Here is a 22370-nt window from a genome sequence, read left to right as displayed (position 1 = left end):
AAGGATAGTGTGTAATTATGTAAAATTACATCAAGAAGCTGCTCTTAGTCCATGTTCATGGAGACGTCTTCCAAGGTGATGCTGATGTGTTTGAAGAGAAGGCAACAGAAAACCCAGAAGAAAAGTTAATACATTAGTGTATAGACACTAAAGTCTATACTAGAGGTTTTCCTTGTCCAGGAAATTCTGTAGCAAAATGGGTTCTGGGTTAAATAAGACACAAGATCTGTAAATAATCTGATAGTCCTCTATGATTCACCTTCTAAAGATGTGCACAAATGCACAAAATATGATCAGGAAGGGATAGACTGACCCAGAAGAACATCTCTCCTATAATAACTGTGCCCTGTTCACAGTGGGCAGTACCCTCAGTGAAGGAGTGGGCAGCTACATTTCCTTTACTGTGAGGGACAGTGTGTGCATATTGACAGTTACAGAGAGCGATGATGCCTTGGGAGTCTTCATCCTTGCTCACCTTGGGGGAACTGATGAATGTACTCATATCCTGAGGTCTAGTCCTGGAAAGACATGACTGAATCAAACTCTCTGCAATACCCTGTACTCCGATTTTATGAATAGCTTAAAGCCCTTATGTGGAGCATCTTATTGGTAGGGTCCAAATCATATACTTGATGGATATTAGTATGTGTATGTGAACAGATACAGAGAAATCATCCAATTCTGCAGCATCACCTAGAGCTCTCTTAGCACATCATTAGTATTGTCAGCAGTTACACAGTGTCTGTGCCAAGTGTGTGTAATTGCAGGAGCAGTTTTATCTATTTCTGATAAGACATTGTTATGCGTGCTTTCACAGCATCTCTTTAGAAAAGCCGGTTCTATTGCTTACCTCACAGCATGGAAGTTTTATTGGTCTTTGGTTACCAGCCATACTTTTCTTAAAAATTAAATTGTTCATATTAAAGTTCAGAAAGGGTATGTCTGCCTTTCAGAATGGAAAGCCTCCACCGTGTTGTTACCTCTCACTTTTCAGCGCAGCCACATCCCAAGGGTAGCAGCAGGCTTGTTAACAAACAAAAGCAGTTTGTCTTGGCAGCAGCAGATTATAAATATGATTCTTTGACATCTCAGCCTACTGCAATTGCTTGGGGCAATCAGATTAATAGAGCAAAATGAGATCCTACTATAAATCCAGAGTGTTTTTTCAGTAATGGAGCATGAAGCTGTGTTGTTCTTAGCACTGGAAGCCAAATGTTTAAATTCAAGCTTTACTATCCTAATGCCTTACTGTATTTCTTATTTATGAGACTTCAAATTAATTTGTCTCATAGATGCTTGCCTTTTATAGTATACTGAAGAATTTTTTTGCTGCACAGAGGTGATATAGTGGTTTTTTGGTAGTTCAGTGCCTTGAATTTGTTTAAAGCATGAGGTTTGTCACATGTAGAACAACAGAGTCTAATCTCAGTGATAAAGAATTGACCTCTGATGAAGTCAAGTTGAGCATTTCAGATCCAGGTATGGATCTTAGCAAAAAGCTAAATGTTGGAACCTGAAAAAAACCCAAACATCGGAGAAAAACTGAAAAACAAACACTGAAAAGTGTCTGCTCTGTAACTGGTTTGAAGCAGCTCTCACTGCAAGAAGAAACCCCAAATCCTGGATCTAAAATCTGCAGCTTGGCCTCTCTCCTCCTGAACAAGAGCATTGTTCACTCTTGCATGCTACAAATGAAGTGTTGTGTTCCTCTACAAGTGCACATCAAGCCTTGCCTCCTCCTTAGTGCTTCTGAGCTTGATAAACCTCATGACATATAAGTCATTTACCTCCACAGCAGCTGCTGCGACTATCGGGTGGAAAAGGCAAATAGTTGTCTTCAGCCGCTGAGTAGCAGGAACTGGGGAAGGATACATTGAGGAGTCCCACTAACAGCAGGGACCTTTGGAAGTGATGGAGAGGACTTTTTCAAGAGGAGGTATCTATGCTAGAAGGGAGGAGTGTGTTGGAGGAACTCATTCCCACAGTTTCTCTGGGGTGGAATACTGGACAGGCAGGGTGCTTCCTATTTATGGAAAGCTTTGCTTCCTTTTGCTGGTCTTTTGTGGATTAAAGGACTTTGCCTCAGCATCTGCACTGAGCCCGTGCTGTCTAGGCTGCTTTCCCCACGCAGTTATGCTCTGCCAGAGCCAGGGGCAGGCTTGCCATCAAATTTAAAGCTGTGCAGCAATTTCATTGGAATGCCAGAATATGAAGGTTTTACTTATGCTGAAGCTGCCCTCTCTATCTGCTCACTGCATGGCTTTATTTCTAATAACTGTATCAGTCTGGAGAGCAATTGCCATGAAGTAACACCTGTACCCTCTTACCGAGCAGCTGTGTCAAAGCCAGCATAGCTTATGGAATGACACTTCCTAGAGACTTTGAGAGCAGCCAGAACATCACTCAAAGGCTGAATTCCCATTGATTTCAGCTGGGTCAGCATGGGATCCATTACTGTTTGCTCAGTGGAGCCAATGACTGTTTTTGCTGTACTGAATTTATTGTACTGATCCAATAAATATTTTCTGTCTCTTGTAATACTTAAAGGCTTGAGTGGGACTGTTATTTCTAATGTGCTATGCAGGCTGGTAGGTTCCACAGCCAGACGTGTTTGCAGGACCAGGCTCTTGGTATGTTTAGCAGGCCGTAATTAAGTCTGACCTGTTCCTTCTATTTTAAGATTTCTGTTGTCTTTCCAATAGTCTCTCTGCTTTGATATTCCACTTTAAAAAGCCCAAACCCTGACAGAAAAAGGGTGAGCTCCCCCTACTGACCTTGGTGTTGCAGCTCACAGAGATGAGAGGGTACAGCACGAATACAAATTAATACATAATTAAAAGATAAAGGCAAATGTAGTCTGACTTTATAGCTTATTTTACCAATGAAAATAACACTAACCACTGTGTACTAATTGGAGAGTAATAGTTTTCATAATGGGAGAGACTGAGCCACGTTAGCACAGAGCATTTCTGCAATAATGAGTCTTTGTGCTTTAGCAGAATCACTGTTTTTTCAGATGAAATCGTACAGCCTGTTTTTCTCCTGGAGCAAGAGAGTCTTTTCCTTGTCTTGTAGAAGTTTTAAGGACATTTAAGTTATGCTCTGTTGCGACATTTGAAAATGGAGAGTTGTAGGAGCTCCTTCATATTCATTAACAGTGTGGAAAAAGCACAGTTGTGAATTTATATGCTTCCCCGCCTGCAGCAACAGCAACCTTTGAATCTTCAAAATAGTAACACAGACCGTTATATGCCTTCAAAAATCCATCTCTGTGCTTCCCTGGATCTTTAGGCATCTAATTACTGCAGTTGGCTGGAAAGCTTCTAGAAGCAATCTTTATGTGAGCAGATAAAAGTTAAAAAGTAGATATGTTTCTGTATGAGTTCCTAGCAATTTTGATGAAAATTCTAAGAATACAGATGTGCCCAAAGCTTCAAAGAAATGTTCAAAAAAGGAGGTTTACTTGTCTGGTAGCTCACTGTGATAGGTTATCTGGACTGTGAAAGAATATGAAAATAATATAGTATGAAATTCAATAGTTTTTTTTCAAAACAAAGCTTTCCAAAGTGGAATATTTATGGTCTTCTGTTTCACTGGAGATTATTTTTTTTTTTTAATTTGCTTTTATAATTTGATTTAGATGCTCCAAACAAATATATTTCTCACAAAACCAGTGCCAAGTTGTGGCTATCTCTTTTGATTAACTTTAAAATCTAATTTGCAGTCCCACAGCAGAGACTAGTACTGTACCAGCTTTGCCCTGAACATCCAGTATGGAATAAGAGATGGATATGTTGCAGTCATGTAAAAGGAGTTTATCTTTATTTGCCAGACACCAGTATTTGTAACATACACCAGTACCTGCACTGGCACAGGAATTTCAGTAAAGCACTGCAGAAAACCTCAACGTCTTGATGAATCCATTTAGATATCAAACTTCAGAGTATGCCATAACTGGAGATGATTTGATGAATTTATACCTTCTTTTAAGAAAACTTACTGACAGGAGCGGTACTTGTGATGGCTCCAAGGAGAAGGACTGCCGCGTAAATGTGAAGAGCTGAGCTCTCCTGTTGTAAATTATGCTATAGCTGTTTAATGAACTGAAGTTGGTTACTCTTAGAAGTACTTCAGAGTTTTCTAAGACTCAACTAAATTTTACTAAATACAGCCTGAAACCATAAATTAGTCTAGTACACCATTAAAGATCCAAGGGTAGATAAAGTAAAAAGCTATTGCTCTTAGGAAAAATGCCAGGAACCAACTACACTCAATTAGGTAACCAGATTTGATTTCCTATAGTATTAAAATTGCTTAATTGCCTGTGAAAATTGCCTGATGCAGTATGGGTTAAATCTCCTTCTTGGAGCATTTGCAGGAAATCAGTTTGCTACAATTGTGCTTATTTGTCGCCAGGATGTGTGTTTGCAAATTGACGGTTTGTTAGGGTGTTAAAACCAGTTTTTTTAAAAAGAAACTGAAGGTACATTTGTAAAATTATCCCGTAAGAGAAGTAATGTCTGGCTTGCTGAGTGAACTGAAAATATTAAAGGCTCATGTCTTCCCCATCAGTGACTTGTAAAACACTTTCATCATCGTTGCTTAGGACTAAAGATGGTCTGGTCCTGCCTCTGGACAGCCAGCACTGTCTTTTGAGATCTTACTAGTATTAGCCGGGTATTTTCAAGAAAGGAAAAATCTTAGCTGGCTGTTTTTACAAAAAGAAAGGATAAATGACCATCCATGGTTTTGGTGCCACTTAGAATTCTTGTTCTGCAGCAGACTTCTTCTGACAAGGGACAGGCCACTTGCCATTTTACTTCACTTTGCCCTGCAAAGTGCGAATAATTCCAAGCTCATATGCTACTCCCTAACCCAGTTCTGGCCAAATGAACTTTGTTTGCTTTTGCTTTTTTAATATTAGGATAAATAGTTTTTAACTCGGATAATTTTGACAGACCAGACTAGAGAGTAACTCGGTGCTTTGTTAAAGAAGAACTCATGCACGTCTATGCGTCAAACACTCCTCTGTCTACTGCTGCACTACAATTGCAGTGCAGCTAAGTCTCCTTGCCAAGTGCTGCCCAAAAATGTAGATGAGGAAATTTTCCCAACAAGGGAGAGAGAACATGGAGCACATTAATATCTTATGATACAAGTAGGCATCCAAATGAAATAGCTCTAATCAACCATGTAAGTGGCTTTCAGTTTTACTGTTTCCTGGAAAATGAAGTTACAGCAATAATGGGATGTCTTAGTGCAGGATGTCCTTAAAGTAGCCAGGAGGTATTCCTTTGCTTATTTGCAATGGGTTATTTATGGACAAATCCTAGCCTTGGGTTCATACTGCTGCACAGCTTCAAATATCCATCACGTCAGTTCTGCAAGCCTCGGCAAACAAGTTTCTCCTCAAGAATGGTACTGGTAGCAGAGCGCACCATGCGTGTTAGACTAGACTGCTCCCTGTACAAATTGTTGTCCAGAACCATACTATTTCCATATTGAGATTTGCCAGAGCAAACCTTGATTTTTCGTTGTTTTCTGTTTGGACTGTGACACACTAATTTAGCTCACTGGCATTTCCTAGGCAGAAAGCCAAAATATATCATGGTAATAAGAAGATATATCCACAGTATTTGAGTCACTCCAGTGTCCCCTCTTTATATTATGTGCCTTGTGTAAACCTGTTGGAGTGCTTGGAAAATTCAAATTATCATTTGGATAGGGGGAGTGAAAGGTGAGATATATAAGCACTGTTGCAGAAAAATACCGAGTAAGAAAGCTGATGCATTTCCCAACAGTGTGCCAAAACCCACCTTCCTGGTGATAAGGAGTAGCCCAAAGAAAAGACCAGCACCACAGTCCACCAGAATTAAGAGACCGATTTGTGTCTTCACAGGGAAAAAGAGTAACAGAGGATTCATTCTTTAAACACAGTGCTTAACAAGAATAAAACTAGTAGCACAATTTGAAGATTCTTGAAGCCAGTAGCCATCTTTCCATTGATTTGATGGATGTTGGAACAGGTTCAGATGTCTGCAACATAGCAATGATGTGTTTTAGTAATCTCAGGGGAAAATGGCCACTTAGCATTTCCTTCTCTTCTTCCTTTTTTATGGAGTGTAGTAACATGCAGATCTTCCCCGCTGAATGAAGAGATCCAAGCTCTCATGCCAGCTTGCGTGCTAAGCAAACCTCTCCCACAGGGAGCACTGGTTGCTGCACACTCAAACATCTTCCCACCAAAAAGTCACCTTTGCAGAAGGAGGTAGTCTCAGATGAATCTGTATCCCAAGTCTGTCAGTGCCAATGGAAATTTACCCTCTTACTTCAATAAAAGCAAGATTTGGCTTCATTTGCCATTTTAAACTATGCAGCTAGGTAAACAAATTGGATTAAAAGCCTGGTGATGTTCTGGAAATGGGTCAAATCCTTGATCAGCTTCTGTGGTTCTGGATCAGGCCTGTGCCAGGTGGCTCTCGTGAAGAAGTGGTGAGGGCTGCCCCGAGTAGGTTAGGTACAAAGGAGGCAATGCTTTTCTTCCCAGTGTTTTTACTGAACACATTATAGGCTTGAATTTAAATGGCCAAGGGCCATCATGAAAGGGTCTGCTTTGATGGACAAGGAAAATGAAAGAATGTGATCAGGACTAATCTTAGGTAAGAAATGAACAGCAAGAGGAAGATGTTGCAGCTAAACCCTAGATTTGAGACCCTGGAGATCTGGGAGTTATAGTGACTCTAGCTCTAAGAGACCGGTCTGACTGGCATTTTGAAAGGAGGCAAGGCAGAAAGGTTTCTGACTCCCCTTGTTTTGGACAGTTAAGACCTTCTTTGAAGACCTACAGCCTTTGTGACTTTTCCCCACCAAAGAAAAACGTTGGGGGAGGTAATAACTTCTCACCCAACAAGCTTAAATGAAGATTGACTGCTTAGAGGTGTTCAGCTAGAAGCACTGCTGTTAGTACAACTGAATTAGGAAAGTAAGGCTTGAAATTATGGCTGCAGATATTGTTGGGAATTTTTAGAACTGCGTAAACGTGTCTCCTTCATTACACTAATCTACATCCATTACCGTGTAGTACTTGGCATTTATTTTCTTTTTTGCTGGAGATAATTTTGCTACTCACTTAATAAGTAGGTGCTCCATATCATGCAGTGACCTTTTAGTGAAGTAAGCAGTTCATAAGTGTAAAGACTCTCACAGTGGGTGCTGGCACAAGGCAGTTTGATGAGTAATAAACTTTGGTTATTAATGTCAAAAGGTACAAACAGTAAATCGAATTCTCCTCTGTAAGAGGACTAGAGAATAACGTCAGTCAAGCACAGGCTGACACACTTAATAAGAAAACCAAGAGAAAGAAAAGGATCGTGGCTGGGTGGGACATATGACAGTCACAGGCAGGACAAGTTATGTGGAAAATGCCCTCTCTAGGCAAACAAGTTTAACATCTTGCCTTTATCAGCCAGTAAATTATTATTTTTTTTGATTGTTATACCCAGGTGAGCTCCTGTTTGGGAAGTGACCCACACCATTCTTGCCCACTAACTTCTCCAGCAACGTGAAAAATGCACAGAAGTGTGCAATTAATAATTTAATTTTTGTTCTGTGCCACTTGAGAATCTTGCTTTGCTGCAGAAGATGGAAAAGGGAAAAAAACTCCTGCTGCATGTTGTCCCTGTGACACTCCTGAGATCCTAATGGCTGCTTCATTCACCGTGTGCTGCCTCTGACGTGTGCCTGTGTGCGGGAGACAGGGGCAACACATTGATCCCCCATATTGGGCTTCCTCTATCTGGTCCCCTCTTCTGTTCTTTTAAGTACTCCTTTCCTCTGTAAGGGAATCCCCTCCATAACCACAAGGTATTTTCACCCCAACAGATATTATTCCTCTATTTTAAAAACAAGAGAGAAGATCAGTTAACAGTATAAACCTGTGCAGTTCACACTTCCTTACATTACTCTGTTTCCTCTGGCCCACCTGCCTCATGAATGGGTCTCGGTGTGTAACGTCACAGCCAAATGTATTGCATTAGTGATGGGACATAAGAGAGAAATATTGCTGGATAATTGCAGCTTCCAAGTAGAGCAGGTACAGCACATGCTGAGAAGGTTTCACACCGTTTAGGCCCAAGGCTGTACACTGGTTATTGTAAAATAACCTGGCCTAAGGTAACTGCCTTCTGCAGCTCAACACACCAAGTGCGGTCATTGGTAATTAATGGGGAATGAGGCATTTGGTGATTTCAGTGTTTCTGTATTTGTCTCAGGTTTTCAGATGAAAGAAGGACTGAGGGAAATACAGACATTGATTTTTTTGAGCTGTAAACAAGAGCAAACACAGAAGCTGAAAATCTCTGGTTGCAGTGCATCGATACTTGCTTGCCAAACACTGTATGCTCTGTGACAGAGCTCTTTTTGAAGGGGAATTTGTGACGTTTAGGTATTGTCCCTTTGTCACTTAGACCAGAGAAGATCAGAAGCAGCTCCACTGACACTAATGTGCCATAGACACTGGCTCATGCCAAGCCTGCAAATCCAGGGTTTGACTTCAAGAATTTTGGGTTGGTCAGGGGTGGGTTTCTATCCTGCAAGATAATTTGCCAAGCAATGTTCAGCTTTCATTTTCATTGCAGTGTAGTGTATCTGTGCTGACGGTCAGCATCAGTGTAATTGCACTTAAATAAGTGCCACATGCTGCATACGTGCTGTGCAGAGCTTTGTTACAGCTATTTAAACATATTCCAGAGCTAGCTGTCAAAGTTTTGTACATACAGATTAGCTACAAACCTGCGTTTCTTCCTCCATTGTCCATGCAACCCCTGGGAAGATAAACTCTCAGCCTGACCATTTGCTCTCATTTGTCTTTTCCAGGCTGTGAAGAGTTACTAAAAGATGTCCTGTCTCCTGAAAACTCTGGGCCTCGACACTATGAGCCACACTATGTTGATTACTATTACCAGGTAAGAGAAGCTCTATTTCTGTCTCATGTTAGTGGGCTGAGGAAGCCCCTGGAGTGATGTGCAGTCAGGTCATTGTATACACTGGTGTTTTACTTGGCCTGTTGACTCGTCCTTCATAGGTTCATGACTGTCAGCGAGCCTTCCATACTGGTTTAAGCTGCATTTAACATAGGGTAGTTGTTAGCTAGCATGAGAGTATTTAGGATTTGGGTAGCGTCCCTCTTATAAGCCTCAGTATTTGCTTGGCTGTGGAGAGAGACATCACATACGAGCTCGCTGGCACCACACAAGTGGAAAATACTGATTTTTATCTAATTAAATCAGTCAAACTTTGTAGGTGAACAAGTCCTCAGAGACCGTCTGCGGATAATAAACAGGGACTCAACAGCTGTTGGGAAGCAGAAACAATACACCTTTAGTAACCTTGAGAGTATTTTGGCTGGTGGGTATAGCATATTTTCAAACCATTAGAGGTCTTCATCTGTATCCTTAATTTGACAGTGTCTATGCAGTCTAACAAGGACAATGTTAATTTTCCTTTAAGCAGCTATTTGTCTCTCCTTCATTTTACTTTGGTTTTAATCACCTCCATCAATTTAAATTATTACGATTAAAGGTACAGTTAGCATTGGACATTCAGATAAGGTTTTGTGTCAATGGTGTTATGAGACTGCAAGTGATCCTGAAATCAGTAGAGAAAACATTTTACCTTCCCAGGTGATGAAATGTGAGAAGAATTCTCACGTATTGAGGAAAGATGTGTGATAAGCACGATGGTGTTACAGCACTTGATGGCGTTATACAAAATGGTGTCTGCTGTTCATACAGAAAGTAGAGAGACATTTCCTTTACCTCGGTGCAGAAGATGTCTGTCACAAGATGGAAGGAGCCCTCTGTGACTGCAAACAGGAGGGCAGAATTTGGTCATAAACTTTATTAATAAGGAAGAGTTGTCTGGGCTTATTGGCTCTTTTTGCTTGGTGAAAATGTCAGGCTAGTTTCAGTACCTGAGCAGTGGCAGGTTGACACCACCACCACTCTGCTTGTTTCTAAAACGCTCTTTTTTTGTAACTGATGATACAAATACCCGCCATGCTGTTGCTTGGTTACCTTAATAGATATCATAAACCAAACTCCCTGTTTTGCAATAGATGATAGAGGCTATAAAATGGAAAGCAGGCTTTCTGCAAACACTAGATGTTCCCCTGTTGCTATGCAGACATTGCAGGCTGGTTCTGACGTTCTTTGAAGGCAAGCAGCATGGGCGTTGGGTCTTTGTTCCTCAGGGATTTCACATCTGCTGTCACCCAAAGATGTGCTGTGGAGAGTGCTTGAAGACAAACTGTGAGATGGCTGCAAACTCCACCACTCCTGCCACCTCTCCACCAGGACAGCCTGAGGGGGGGAGCTGCAGTTCCTAATCTTGATAGTGGCCGCTGAGTTTCCTGTTGAGTTCTATATTTGTGCCTCTGGGAGAGGAAGCGGGCAGAGGGTGACCCTTCCTGTTCAGCAAGAGTTGATCTGGCAGTGCTGGGGTGGAAGCCTTGCTGTTCACTCCTGGGTAGGACTTCTGATGTCCACCAGCCACCCTGTATGGTCCCTGCAGTGGGCAGCACCATTGCAATAGAGTCCATCCGCTGTGTTTGCCCACTTTAATTGGGCCAATGCGGTTTTTGTGCAGCCTCTGAGCAGAATCAGGTTCTTCCCCATCTGCCCACAGGGCAGATGGGCTGTCCTGGTAGGGAGAGGGTAGGAAACTGCACATTGTTGTACACCCCATGCTTATCCCACAGCTCCTCTGCACAGCTGCCCTGCAGAGGGGATCATGTCATCTACAATCTCCAGGTCTTTCAGGTGCAGTTTAGAAACTGTTCGCTAGATGTCAGTTAAAGACTGGGAAACGGCTGTGAACAGGTTCCGTACTTGCTTTAAAGATCTTCTGCTATGGCAGAAAGTTGGAGTTTTTAATCTGATGAAACAGAGAACTGAGGCCCAGGTGGATTTGAGGTTATCACCATTGATGAGATTGGTTCCCTGTTCCCAAGGAAGCACGTACTGAAACCATATGAGCTCTCCTTGCATCTCCCAAGCCTTATTGAGTGTGAATTCCTGATGAAGTAGCCAAGTTTATGGGCAGCTCCCAATGGCACAAATGGTAGTTGCCTCTCTAATCTGATTTTCATCCCAGTATACCTTTGCATGTCTGTCTAATTCTCAGGTGCAGTCAAATTCTCAGGCAGCAGAAGGATACATCTGATGTGATGGCAGGAACAGCTATTTTAAAAGGGAATGCATCTCTCTCATTTCTCTGAGGGAGTTGTACTTACACAAAGGCGGGTACTGAGCTGGTTCATTGTTATGCTGCCTCTGTATTCACGATGTGATTTAAGAGAACGAGGAGATTTATCCTTGTCACATGTTATTTCCCCTGTCACCATCTTTCACTTTTGTTTCCCCTCTCAAGTGCCCAAATATTGTCGTTTTCCGAAGCCAAAAGGCTGAGGAGGTGAAGGTAATGCCATGAAGTGGGATGAAGTGGCAGGAGGCACGGTAAGATGCTGAATTGATCCAGCTGTTTATGTATGTTGAGTCAAATGGGGAAGAAGAAACTGCCAGCCCTCCAGCCTTTAACTGCAACCAACTGGATGCAATTAATTTAAAGTGATACATAAAATCCTCTGATACCAGGAGCTTGGGACATTACATTTGACATTTTCTAAATGGTCTGCTTTTACTTTTTTTCTTCCATCAGTGTAAACAAGAACAAAAGCTGACAAGCTTTTAATGTATCAAACCTTTGTCAAAAAAGAGAAAAAAAATATTATGGTATATGCAATTTAAAATACAAAGACCATTCCATGGAAGGTTTCTAATGGTCTGTAATGAAAGGCTGTCAGTGATATTTCAGGGGAACTAAGAGTTCATCCTTTGAGCTCAAGTCTGTTAAGGTGTGACATGCAGAAAGCAAAGAGCAGCACTGTGTTACTACAGGACTCTCAGCTCAGTGGGAAATCTCCCACTGACTTCCATCAGCATTGACTCATGCTGCAAAGAGTATGTTAGCACATACAGAGAGAGCTGCTCCAAAGAAACTTAAGAGGATGGGGTTGCAGTTCGGAGTTAGCAGTTGTAGAGCCTCTCAGCTCCAGGACAAATAAACCTGCCCCCTCTGTGTATGAATTCAGAATCTGTTGATTTGGTTAAGGCCTGTATTGTGCCCCGTTTGAGGCACTGCTTCAGCCAAGTGCTGTTTATTAGTATATATAATTTCTGTTTCTTACAGCCTGTAGAGAGATAATAGAAACGCTCTGAATTTGTCAGAAGCCAACTTACAGATCCTGAATTCCTTTCACAGTGTTTGCTGCTATGGCCTCAACTCTTGTTTTGGCTCCAGTTTGAAGGGAGACAAAAGTCTCCCTAGTCCAGTGTGCAGGATTTGTGTTGTGGCAAGCATCTGGTTGCACTTCAAAGTCCTTGGATAGCCTTTTGGAGATGGTAACCAACAGAAAGTCCACAGCTGAAGTATGTGTGTGAAAACCCAGACCCAGATTCAGCCAGCTCAAACAAAGCAAAGTGCCTGTGTCTAGTATTTCCGAATGGCTGGCTCTGGGCCTTCCTGGGCACCTAGCCAGCTGGGAGCACTAGCCACAGGACTCAGAGGGAATTAGGCTGGCTGCATCTGAAGCTCCCTGGCTGAGATTTGCACTGCAGGCCCTGAGAAGCAGTGACCCTGGGTCTAGATGCTCTTCTGTCTGAGTGCCTAAGTTTGGGGACATGGCAATCAGCAACAGGAGCTGGATTTTTCAGCTCTTCACCTGGTGTATTTTGGCTGTTAAGATTTGAAGGGAGCCTGTATCTAGATCAGCAGATGGATCTTGGATGAGGAGGTTGAATGACAGATCTCAGAGCCTCTCACCACCAGGTAGCAGGATACCTGTTTGAGTAGCTGCTTATGAAGGGGCAGACTATGTATTTTTACGTGAGTAATTGCCTTTTAATCTGAAATCAATGCCCAAATGCTGTACATGCAAGCCCGGTGGAAGAGCATGTTGTAAGATACTGTAATAGCAGAGTCCTTGTTTTAATCAAGGATATTTGTTTCTTATTAATTGTTGCTGTATTGAGTTGCTGATTTCCAATTTTTTGCTGCTGTCACCTGTAAATAAGAGAGTGAATCTGCCTCTTAACAAGGTACAGGATGATTGCTGCATGTCAAAGAATGAGCTGCCTTTTTCAGTCCCATATGTGTTTGCCTGCCTGCCAAGTGATTAATTACACTGTATGAACAGCAGAAAAATTGTTGAAACATGACAAATAAATTGTGTTTGCCTCTGGGATGGAGCTGGGACTCCTAACTGGTCTGCTGCTTTGAAAATATTTTCAGTAGCAATTAGGAGTCCCCCACTGGCTTCTGAAAAAAGTTTTTTCCCTACTAGCAGCTTGAGGATATCTGCTAACACCTGGGTCAGAACACAGGGGGCTTGTCGGCACTGAAAAAGACTGTGATCCAAACAGGTTTTTCATTAGGCTGTGGAGGAACAGAGTAGTCTGAGACACAGCTGGACTGAGAAAAGGTGAAAGTCCATTGGCATAGGTCTCCTTTGTCAGCGTGGAATTGCGGTTATTATCTCCAATTGTGCTGTCTCTTGCTATTTATTAAAAAGCAGAGCCCAGGAAAGCATTGAATATTTTATTGAACTCAAACTTGCAGTTCTCCTCTTGTTATTCCCACCTTAAATAAAGCTCTCCTTTTTTTCCACTGAGGACATTGCTTTCACCAGTTGCAGCAAATCTAGTTCGCTAGTGAGTAAATCCCTCTGGGTCACTTCAGTGGAGAGGAGCAAGCAAAGACATCAAATCTTACCCGAGCCAAAGAAACATCTGCCGTATCACTTCTTGTTTGCCAGAAGCTTGTTCTGCCCAGTTTGGGGTGGTGTCCACCATGGAGACAACGACTCCATGTCAATAGTAGTATTACAGTCAAGTAATACTACTAACCTGACACCACAAGTTAATGCAGATCTTTACTAAAGGTAGCACCACATATCCTTCATAGCTTGACTGTTGATGTATTTTTGTCTTTGGTGCAGACCTGGCAGGGCTGAGCCCATAATAAAATGTCTTCCCCCGTAGCTTGCTCTGGCTCTCTGCACCCTTGCTGTACTGAGCTCACTCTTCCTTCTAGAAGCTGAAGCAAAGTTTGTGAAGGATATTAGATCCAGTGGGGAAACTTTAGAGAGTGTGTAACCAGATTTGTTTGTATTTTTCATCTCATATATGCTGTGTTTTGAAGCAGTGGCTCCACCTTTGACAAATTTGCCACCTTTGGGCAAAATGATAGACCTCATTTGTCAGGAGAATTTTCTTGATGCTATTTTTCCTAACATTAAACCCAGGTGTTGCCTAACTGTTAATGTGAAATACATCTTTCCTCCTGCCTTCTGTGGTTGCACTGGCAGAGACACTCCAATCTTAGTAAAGGCAAAGCAGCTAAGAAGTTACTAAGTTGGAAATACCTTTCCAACCAATAGCAAAGAGAAAAAAACAGCCTGCGCAGTAAGGAGAAGCAATATTAAACACAGCAAATTAAAGCTTTCTCTTTTTCCATTTCTTATCAGCCTCCAGTTTTCTCCACCACCCACACTCTCTGTCATTCTTGGCTCCCATTGTGTTTTCAGCCTCGCAGATACTCCGTGTCTGCCTCACGTGTGAAGCATTCCCTCCCTTTGCTTGAGACTCTTGGGGTGTTTATGCCACACAGCGATCAGCACAGCGCATGTTTGCAAATGGATTCCCTTACCAAGCTGCTGGTGGGCTCTTCTGTCCTGCTGTCACTGTGGGACCTGTGCTGTGATTATGAGCAGCTCATCCTAACGGCTTTCCTTGGGAAGCTGGGAGAGAGGCTGCGTCTTCATTCCTGCAGTAGTCAAAACCTGGGACACGCACGAGCTCCAGAACTTCAACTGGGAATGTTCTGGCTTGAGCCTCTCGCCTGGGTTTGCCAAGGGAAGCAGAAGGTTCCCTGGTCTAATCTATAAGTCTGTTTTATATTTGGGGCTCCTAAATCTGCCAGATTCTCCTTCCTCTCAGCTTCTGCTGCATCCGCTGGGAAATGAGTACACTCAACGTCTCCAGAGATTGCCTCTTGGGAGGCCCAGCCTAGGGATTGATCCCAGCCCCTGCTGAAATCAGCAGGAAGACTTCTCAGACCCTGGCAGGAGTTAGGTCAGCACCCTGGGTTCTTGTTGCCCGAATCCCTCACTGGAGAGGCAGGGAAGAAAAGCTTGATAAAGTTTGATAAAGCACAGCCATGCAGTCACAGAGAGAAAAAAGTTCATGTTCCTAGGTAGGGCTAGGCAGGATTATACACAGGCAACACACTGTCTGCACCAATGAGAAGTTTATTGTAACCTCTAAGGGCAACACTCCCAGCAATTCATTTTTTCCTATTTTTTTTCCAAGCATCAGAAGGCAACATTAACTACAACTGCTGAGAAACCCCCAGTGAACAATTACCAAGAGCAATGAAGAGCACAGCGTGCCCCCATTTGGGACTAATTTACATGGAAATTGCCTGCTTTCACCTGGCAATATTCTGAATTATATTTTTTATGTTTGTGCATACATGCAAAAATAAATGTCCTTGGTACAAAACACCTGCATAAAAATAATCTACCTCTCTGGCTGCTCAAGCTGATTGCAATATGCTGCCCTGAAGAAGTGCTGTACAGAGAATGAGCGGTTTTGCAGTCGGGGCAAGGTAGGCATCTTCCAACAAAATAACTGCTGACTCCTCCAAAAACAGCCACAAAAGAGATTGAGGATTATTTTCTTTTTCAAAACCAGTTTGAATTTTTGATTTGGTGGAATGTCATACACTGCCATTTTTAAAGGGGAAATTACTTTTTCCCTGACTTGTTTTTACTCGGTTGCTGTATAAAACACACATAAAATAATACAGAAGAAGCGAACCACTCTGGCCTAGTCAAAAAGTATTTCTTCCCTTTCTCAAAATGTGTTTTGGATTTTCTTTTGAGAAAAATCTGAGGTTTTGACCTTGTCATCCTGAGCTGGGCCAAGAAAATATTTTGAAATCTAAGAGCTCCCAGGCTGGGAGAAATATTTTTCCCACCCAGTTCTTGCCATAACACCCTAGAAGATGGGCTTTGCTGCTTCCAAATGCAATTCCACTGTCTGAGGCCAGCAGAAGACTGCCCAGAGCTGGGGGGGTGGCCCGATAGAGATGTTGCTTGAGTTTCCATAGCCCTCAGAATGGAGTGTCTCAGCACAGTAGTTCAGATAGTGCCACCTTTGTGGGGTTGAGAATCTGGGCTGAATCTGTGTGTATCAGTGTTTTTGCACAAATTCCGCCAGGTAGCTGGTTTAAATTTTAAGCACCTGCTCTTGCAGATGAACTACTGGCCTCCTGTAATAGTAGCTTAAATCAGTGAGGGACCAAACATTATTCACTTCCCACAGGCACTTGTCTGAGTCACAATTTGCCATTTCTTAGGGCTAAATTTGGCTGGGTGGTTTGAAACGGGTGAAAGTGTGACTGCCTGTCACACTGCCTGGTTCAGCCATCCTTGCTGTGACTCAGCGACGGAGATGAAGTTCCAACCGTAGTGTCCTTCCAGGCATCTATAGGAAAGTCACCTTGTGCACTTGTATTTGTTGTTATCTATGACTCTTTTTTGAGTGTTTATTTCTGTTCTGTGGCCTAGGTAGGGTTTTGTGTAGCATTCAAAAGCTTTACCATTTGAAAGCCTGTCACCTATCTCTGTGACAGAACCTCTGTTTGATAGGCATTTTCTGTCTCATCCCTATTCTTTCTTTCTGAGGCATTATCTTCAAGCTTTTAATCTGCTGATTTTCTGACTAAGCACAGTTTTGGGGGTGGTTTTTCTGGAATTGTCAGTTGCCATGGCAAAATATTCCTCCCATCCTTGTATCTCCATGGATAAACCAATTTAGGCTGTGGCTCAGTCTTTGGGTAGAGGCTTTGAAATGCCTGAAGGCTAAAAGTTGGTCTTTTTCTATTGAGGAAGTCACATCGTTATTGATTTAATCCTTCAGGTAAGCATGGCTTTGTGGTTTAGTCCTTTTTTGCATTTTGTTTTGTGTACTGAAAATCCGTCCACTTGTCTTGTGTCTTGAATAGAGCATTATTAACAACCTAAGCAAAAGAAATATGACAGCAGTCACTGTGTACTGTACTCCTGTGAAAGAAATACATCTGCTTGATCAGAGGGTGGTGAATGAGTCTTGACTGATACATGGTCTTTGGGGAATACCAAAATACCTGTAATAAAAGTAGCAACGTAAGAGGCAGGGCATGTAGCATTCGGTGGGTTTCTTGACCCTTGTGTGACAAAATGAGATATCTTTGCCCTCCAGTTCATAAAGTTGAAACTTTTTCTTTCTTTGTTTTTATTTTTTATTCTGCTTCCTATCTTTTCTCCTTGCTGCTCAGGGAAATTTTTGCTGTGTTTATGGAAGATTTTGGGACATAGAGTGTTCTTCTTGGAATATTTTCAGTGGGAAGGCTGTGAAATTGAAATACAGGATTTTAATTTTTTTTGAGTAAAAACTGTTGATTTAACTAGGTTTATCCTTTTTTTTTTTTTTTCTTCCTTTTCCCATCAGAAGTAAGTTCTATGTAGACCTGTAAAAGCTGGTTGATAAAGCCAAGATTCCAGGTTATTATGAAACTGTAAAGAGAAAGTCAACCACAAAGAGATGTCCTAGCTAAACAAATCCAGCGAAATCCCCCATTGCACAAGCAAACGAAAAGGATTTGACTGCTTCTTTTCTGCTTTCCAGCCTCTCTAACCAAACTGAGAGCAGTGTATTTTTTTTGGAGGCAGCTTCTCTCATTTTTCAAAACAAGAACTGCACATACTGCTAGGAATTTTTCCACTTAAATAAAAATTCCTCCATAGGTGAAATCTTACGGGAATAATTTATGTCACACAGCTGCTGCGGTCCTGCCCACAATATTTCAGGGTTCAAATATATGATTTCAGGAGCCTCAAGAGTTGCCACCAAAATGACCCATGCAGTTGATGAAATTCCTAATTAGGAAAGCTTTAGGACACCTTTCCCACTTCCTTGTTCTTGCATTTCACACCCAGCCCTTGCAGTGCCCACAATCCCTGCAAAACCGCGTGGAATTTGACCTACCCCTTCAAGTGCCTCCCCCCGCCAGGTCTTCCCAGCAGCGCTGAGACCTGTCTCCTATCGTGAGAGCCGCACGGGGAGGACCGTGTCATTGTCCTCTGTTGCAGTCTACAGAACTGTTTAAAATTAAACCATCGTACTCAGCTGGGCTTACAGAGCTAAAAATTAGATCTTGATTATCTTGTCTATTTTTAGAAGCTGGAGAAGAATCAAAATGTGATTATTTATTTTTTTTTTTTACATGCTGCAGTAGAGAATGTATTTGTCTGTGGGGAGGCAGGCTTTTCCAGTCCTGTCACACATCTGGGCTGCGATAAGCAATTTGTAACTGAACAGGAAGAAAAAGTAGGCCAGCCTACAAGAGAGTATCTAGGAATTACTCCTGAGGGATTTGTGCTACACTGCCTCCAGCAGCTGAAATAACAGCATGAAATTGCGATTAAAAATTAAAAAGAGATATGGGCTATTTGACCTTCTTTTAATCAGGGACACAGAGGCCCTGTGTAGAATAAGGATGCGGAGAAATGCAGCTTCTGTTGAGCAACTGCATGCCAAGAAGAGGCTGCTGAAGCCCATCCTAACTTCAGTGGAACAGAGAGACCATTTCACTCCGTTCGACGCGGTCCTTGCAGAGCCTGGACCAGTTCCAGAGCTGTGTGTCCACTGGTCTAAACAGATGAGAAATAGGAAAGAAACTCTTAACTGTTAATGTTTTCTAAGTTTACAGAAATCCAGGCAAGATTAATTAGGCCCCTGAGAGGCCTTGTTAATTAGGAGTTTTGTTATTTGGCTCACCTTTTTACCCAGAGTGTTACTGTAATTGCGCAGTTGACTGTAGTATCAGTTGGGGAATAGGCCATGAGATAGAGTAGCCTGTTTAGGTGGACGTGTACACTGGATCCCAGCTTTGTTTTGGTACTCAGCATTATGATAAGGTACTAGCAAGGTTAAGTTGGAATAATAACGTAGCCATAGCAATATTGATACTGCATTGACGCAAATGCTGATGAGCATTTTGGGCTGATGGTGTGAACCTGGCAGCCTAGTCTCAAACCACCATGACTAGGAAGTGTTTGGAAAGGGAATGCATGAAGTAGACATAGTCAAGTAAAAAAGGCGTAGTAAAAAGTGTGATTCCTTGGAGCTTTCCCCAGCCTGTGTAAATAGGACTGTGATAACAAACAATTTGGCGTTGCAAGAGACGCTGATTTGTTCTTAGCTGTGGAGCCCAAAAGCCTGCAAGAAGACATCCCTAGAGTGAATCCTGGTCATTTGTTGCCTTTCTACGTAAGTCTCTGGTCACTCAACACGTTGGGGCAAAGGCTTTCTCAGTGTATGTTTGTACAGCACCACGTAGAGCCAACGCAGGATAACGACTGGAGGAGAGAAAGCTTGCAGGCTCTGCGCTCTTTGGTAGATACATCCCAAATACATAGATACAGTGTAAATATATTGTAGAGCTTTGACCAGCCATTTTTATAGAACAGTGCAATACTTAGGTAAAATTTTGCCCATAGTAGTAATTTATTCATAACATCTCATTTAAAATGGAGGGAATTTTTCAACTTACACATGCTGAATATGCTAATACCTTCTTCCAGCAGCAGAGAGGACATGTTTGGATTGTTTTGGTTACAGACAGAGCAATAGACAGAACCTCAAGTATTTTTATATATTCTCCACAAGAAGTTTCCTACATCGGTAACTGTTCTGCCTTTATTACTGGCATCTGTATGTCAAAAAAATGATTGCTGTTTGTTGCTCCAATGAGTTTTTCATTACTGTGTCCTTGAAGGCTAATGTCATTGAGGAAGATTTGTTGGGGTAACTGGGGCACGTGTCTTTCATCAGGAGATGCACCATATGGTTACAATGCCCTAGGGCACACTCGTGGAAAGTCTAGTGCATAAGAAGATGGGAACCTGTCCAGAATGGGGAGGGGTGTTTAGGAATCACTAAGAACTGTTGGTCAGATTCTTAGATGGTGAAAATCAACCTAAGAGCATGAAAGAAGCGAGCCTATGAGCATTTTTTCCCCCACCATGTAAGCTTTTAAGACTGTTACAGTAGGAACTTTTTTCTTATATATGCCTCCTTTCAACTCTTACAACTTCACTTTCACCAAGATCCTTTTTCGTATTTTCAAGTTTCAGAACTTAAAATGGTTTGTCGTATCCAGATCTTTAAAAGGAGGTCTCTGCCACAAATCTCTACATTTTAGGCTAGTGTATTTCTTGGGATCTTTGCTCTACTGGCTTCTTGTTGCACTCCTCAGAATAGTTCATACACCAGTTTCATCAGCCTTTTTTCTGTAGGAATTTATCTGCCCTGCTGGCTCAAATTTATTGAGTATTTTCAACTGAATTTTCTCTCAGTGTCTTGTACAAAAGACCAGACATCACAAGTGATCCGAGACTGAAGGAAGAACTGATGTCCTACTTTCCCTTCGTCTATTCACAGTGTGGAACAGCCTCAGAGCAGAGCGTGTGTGCAAACCTGAGCTGCGCGCACTGAGGAGATGGGGCTGCAGAGACAACTTATCAAAAATGTATGTGTAGGACGACTGCAGTGAAGAGTGAAAGAAAAAGGGAGCAGGAGGTGAATTCTCAAAAATCAGGGGAAAGTAATTCTAAGGCCGCAAAAAGGAAGTTAAAGATTAGGAGATTAAAGGAAAACAAATTGGGAGAAATCTGAACTGTGATTAGGATAGCTTGTCTTCTTCACCTGCTACTTATGGAGAATTGAATATTCTGCAAATGTTTTACTTTATCTAGTATCCTCCAGTTATCCCAAAGACCACGTGCACCATACAGCCTCTAGGCCAAATCGAGAAATCCTAATTGAATTATAAGTATTTACTGGGGTTAAATTTCCATCAGTAAACTTGGAGGAGGAATTTGGTCTGATCAATATAAAGCCTGTGGCTAAAGTGAAAAATAAGTGTTCCTTCTTTGGTTTGTTTGGGTGGGTTTTTTTTTGTTGTTGTTATCTTGTTTTGTTTTTTAATCCATGCATGAGAACAAAATAGAAACCGAGATGGTCAGAGGTAATTTGCATCCTTTTTGTGATCAGCTTATCAGCAACAACCCGGAAATGTTAAATTCTGAGGATGCTAAGTCCACTGTTCTGAGTCTCTAGGCCTTGTCCAAGTGACATCAATCCTGCTTATAAAATAATGGAACTCTTTTCTGGGAGCAAGGGACGAGGCCTTTCCTGTCTGTGTGTCTGTGGAGTTGTATACACATTTTCAAAGGTCTGGATCCATGCATTTTTTGGCTTTGCTTTTGTTTGTTTATCTCTGGGAGCACAGACTGTGTCTATTGAAGAGGCACTGAACCTCGTTGGTATCTCTTTCCCTCCCCCCCCCAGTATATTTGCTACATGTGTATGTACTACAAAAACCTGGGGGCTGTAGACTGGTAACCAGTGTATCCTACATGAGCAAAGGATTTGGGCTTTAAGAGTTTGTGAAAATCTTCGCTTAAACCAAGTCTTTGCTTTGTTAAATTATTGGCTTTTTAAATGAGCAGGCACAGATGTTTCCAAGGAAAGCTTTGTAAGTTGCTATTAACCCTGTGGAAAAGTGAGGAGGGAGGCCTAAATAAAGAATGAAGTCAGTATTTCACTGCGGCTCTCAGATCGGATTTTTGTGGAAATGAGTAACGCAAGGTATTTTGTGAGACTAATAGATAAATATTGCCTTTCATAAATATTTGTTTACCTCTGAACTCTTCAGCACAAGGACAACAACCATCCCTTTATGAATCACTCTTTGCAGGGTTTGTCTAGCTACAGGAGCTGCCACAGGTTTCTCAGCTGGGAAGCTGTCAGTTAAGAGAAAGAGTAAATCACTGAGGTTTTTTTCTGCCGTATTTTGAAACTTCACTTAAAAATTTTCTGTTTGTCTCATTGCCAAGCCAATGGTAAGATATTACAGGAGAATTATAAAAGAGAGTTTTGTGCAGTAATTCAGAGTTTTCACTTGCTGCCTCGTATGATTCCTTGCCTATAAAGAAACTTTGAGTAAGACTTCTCAGATTGCTGCACCATGACAAAACTTTGCTATGAGGCGGTCAGGAGATATCCTGTGTCATGTCGCGGTACTCGAATCAAAGGGGAAAGAGCTTGTACTCAGATACTGCAGAAGTTGCCCTGCCAAGAGTGACTGATACCCTGCTGGTCTACAAAGAAAAGGTTCAGCGTGAAACGTACTGAGTAACACTGACC

General features: G+C 42.0%; 1 protein-coding gene across 1 annotated transcript in view; it reads left to right on the top strand.

Moving 5' to 3' along the window:
* RAB11FIP4 (RAB11 family interacting protein 4) overlaps nucleotides 1-22370 on the top strand; it is a 120297-nt gene that overhangs the window by 40107 nt on the left and 57820 nt on the right. The window contains exon 3 of the mRNA XM_074160102.1: nucleotides 8875-8963. Coding sequence (XP_074016203.1) covers nucleotides 8875-8963 — 89 coding nt within the window. The remainder of the gene's footprint in view (nucleotides 1-8874; nucleotides 8964-22370) is intronic.

The sequence above is a fragment of the Numenius arquata genome, chromosome 17 (assembly GCF_964106895.1).
Source record: "Numenius arquata chromosome 17, bNumArq3.hap1.1, whole genome shotgun sequence".
Classification (NCBI taxonomy): domain Eukaryota; kingdom Metazoa; phylum Chordata; class Aves; order Charadriiformes; family Scolopacidae; genus Numenius; species Numenius arquata.
This window is presented reverse-complemented; position numbering and strand designations above follow the sequence as displayed.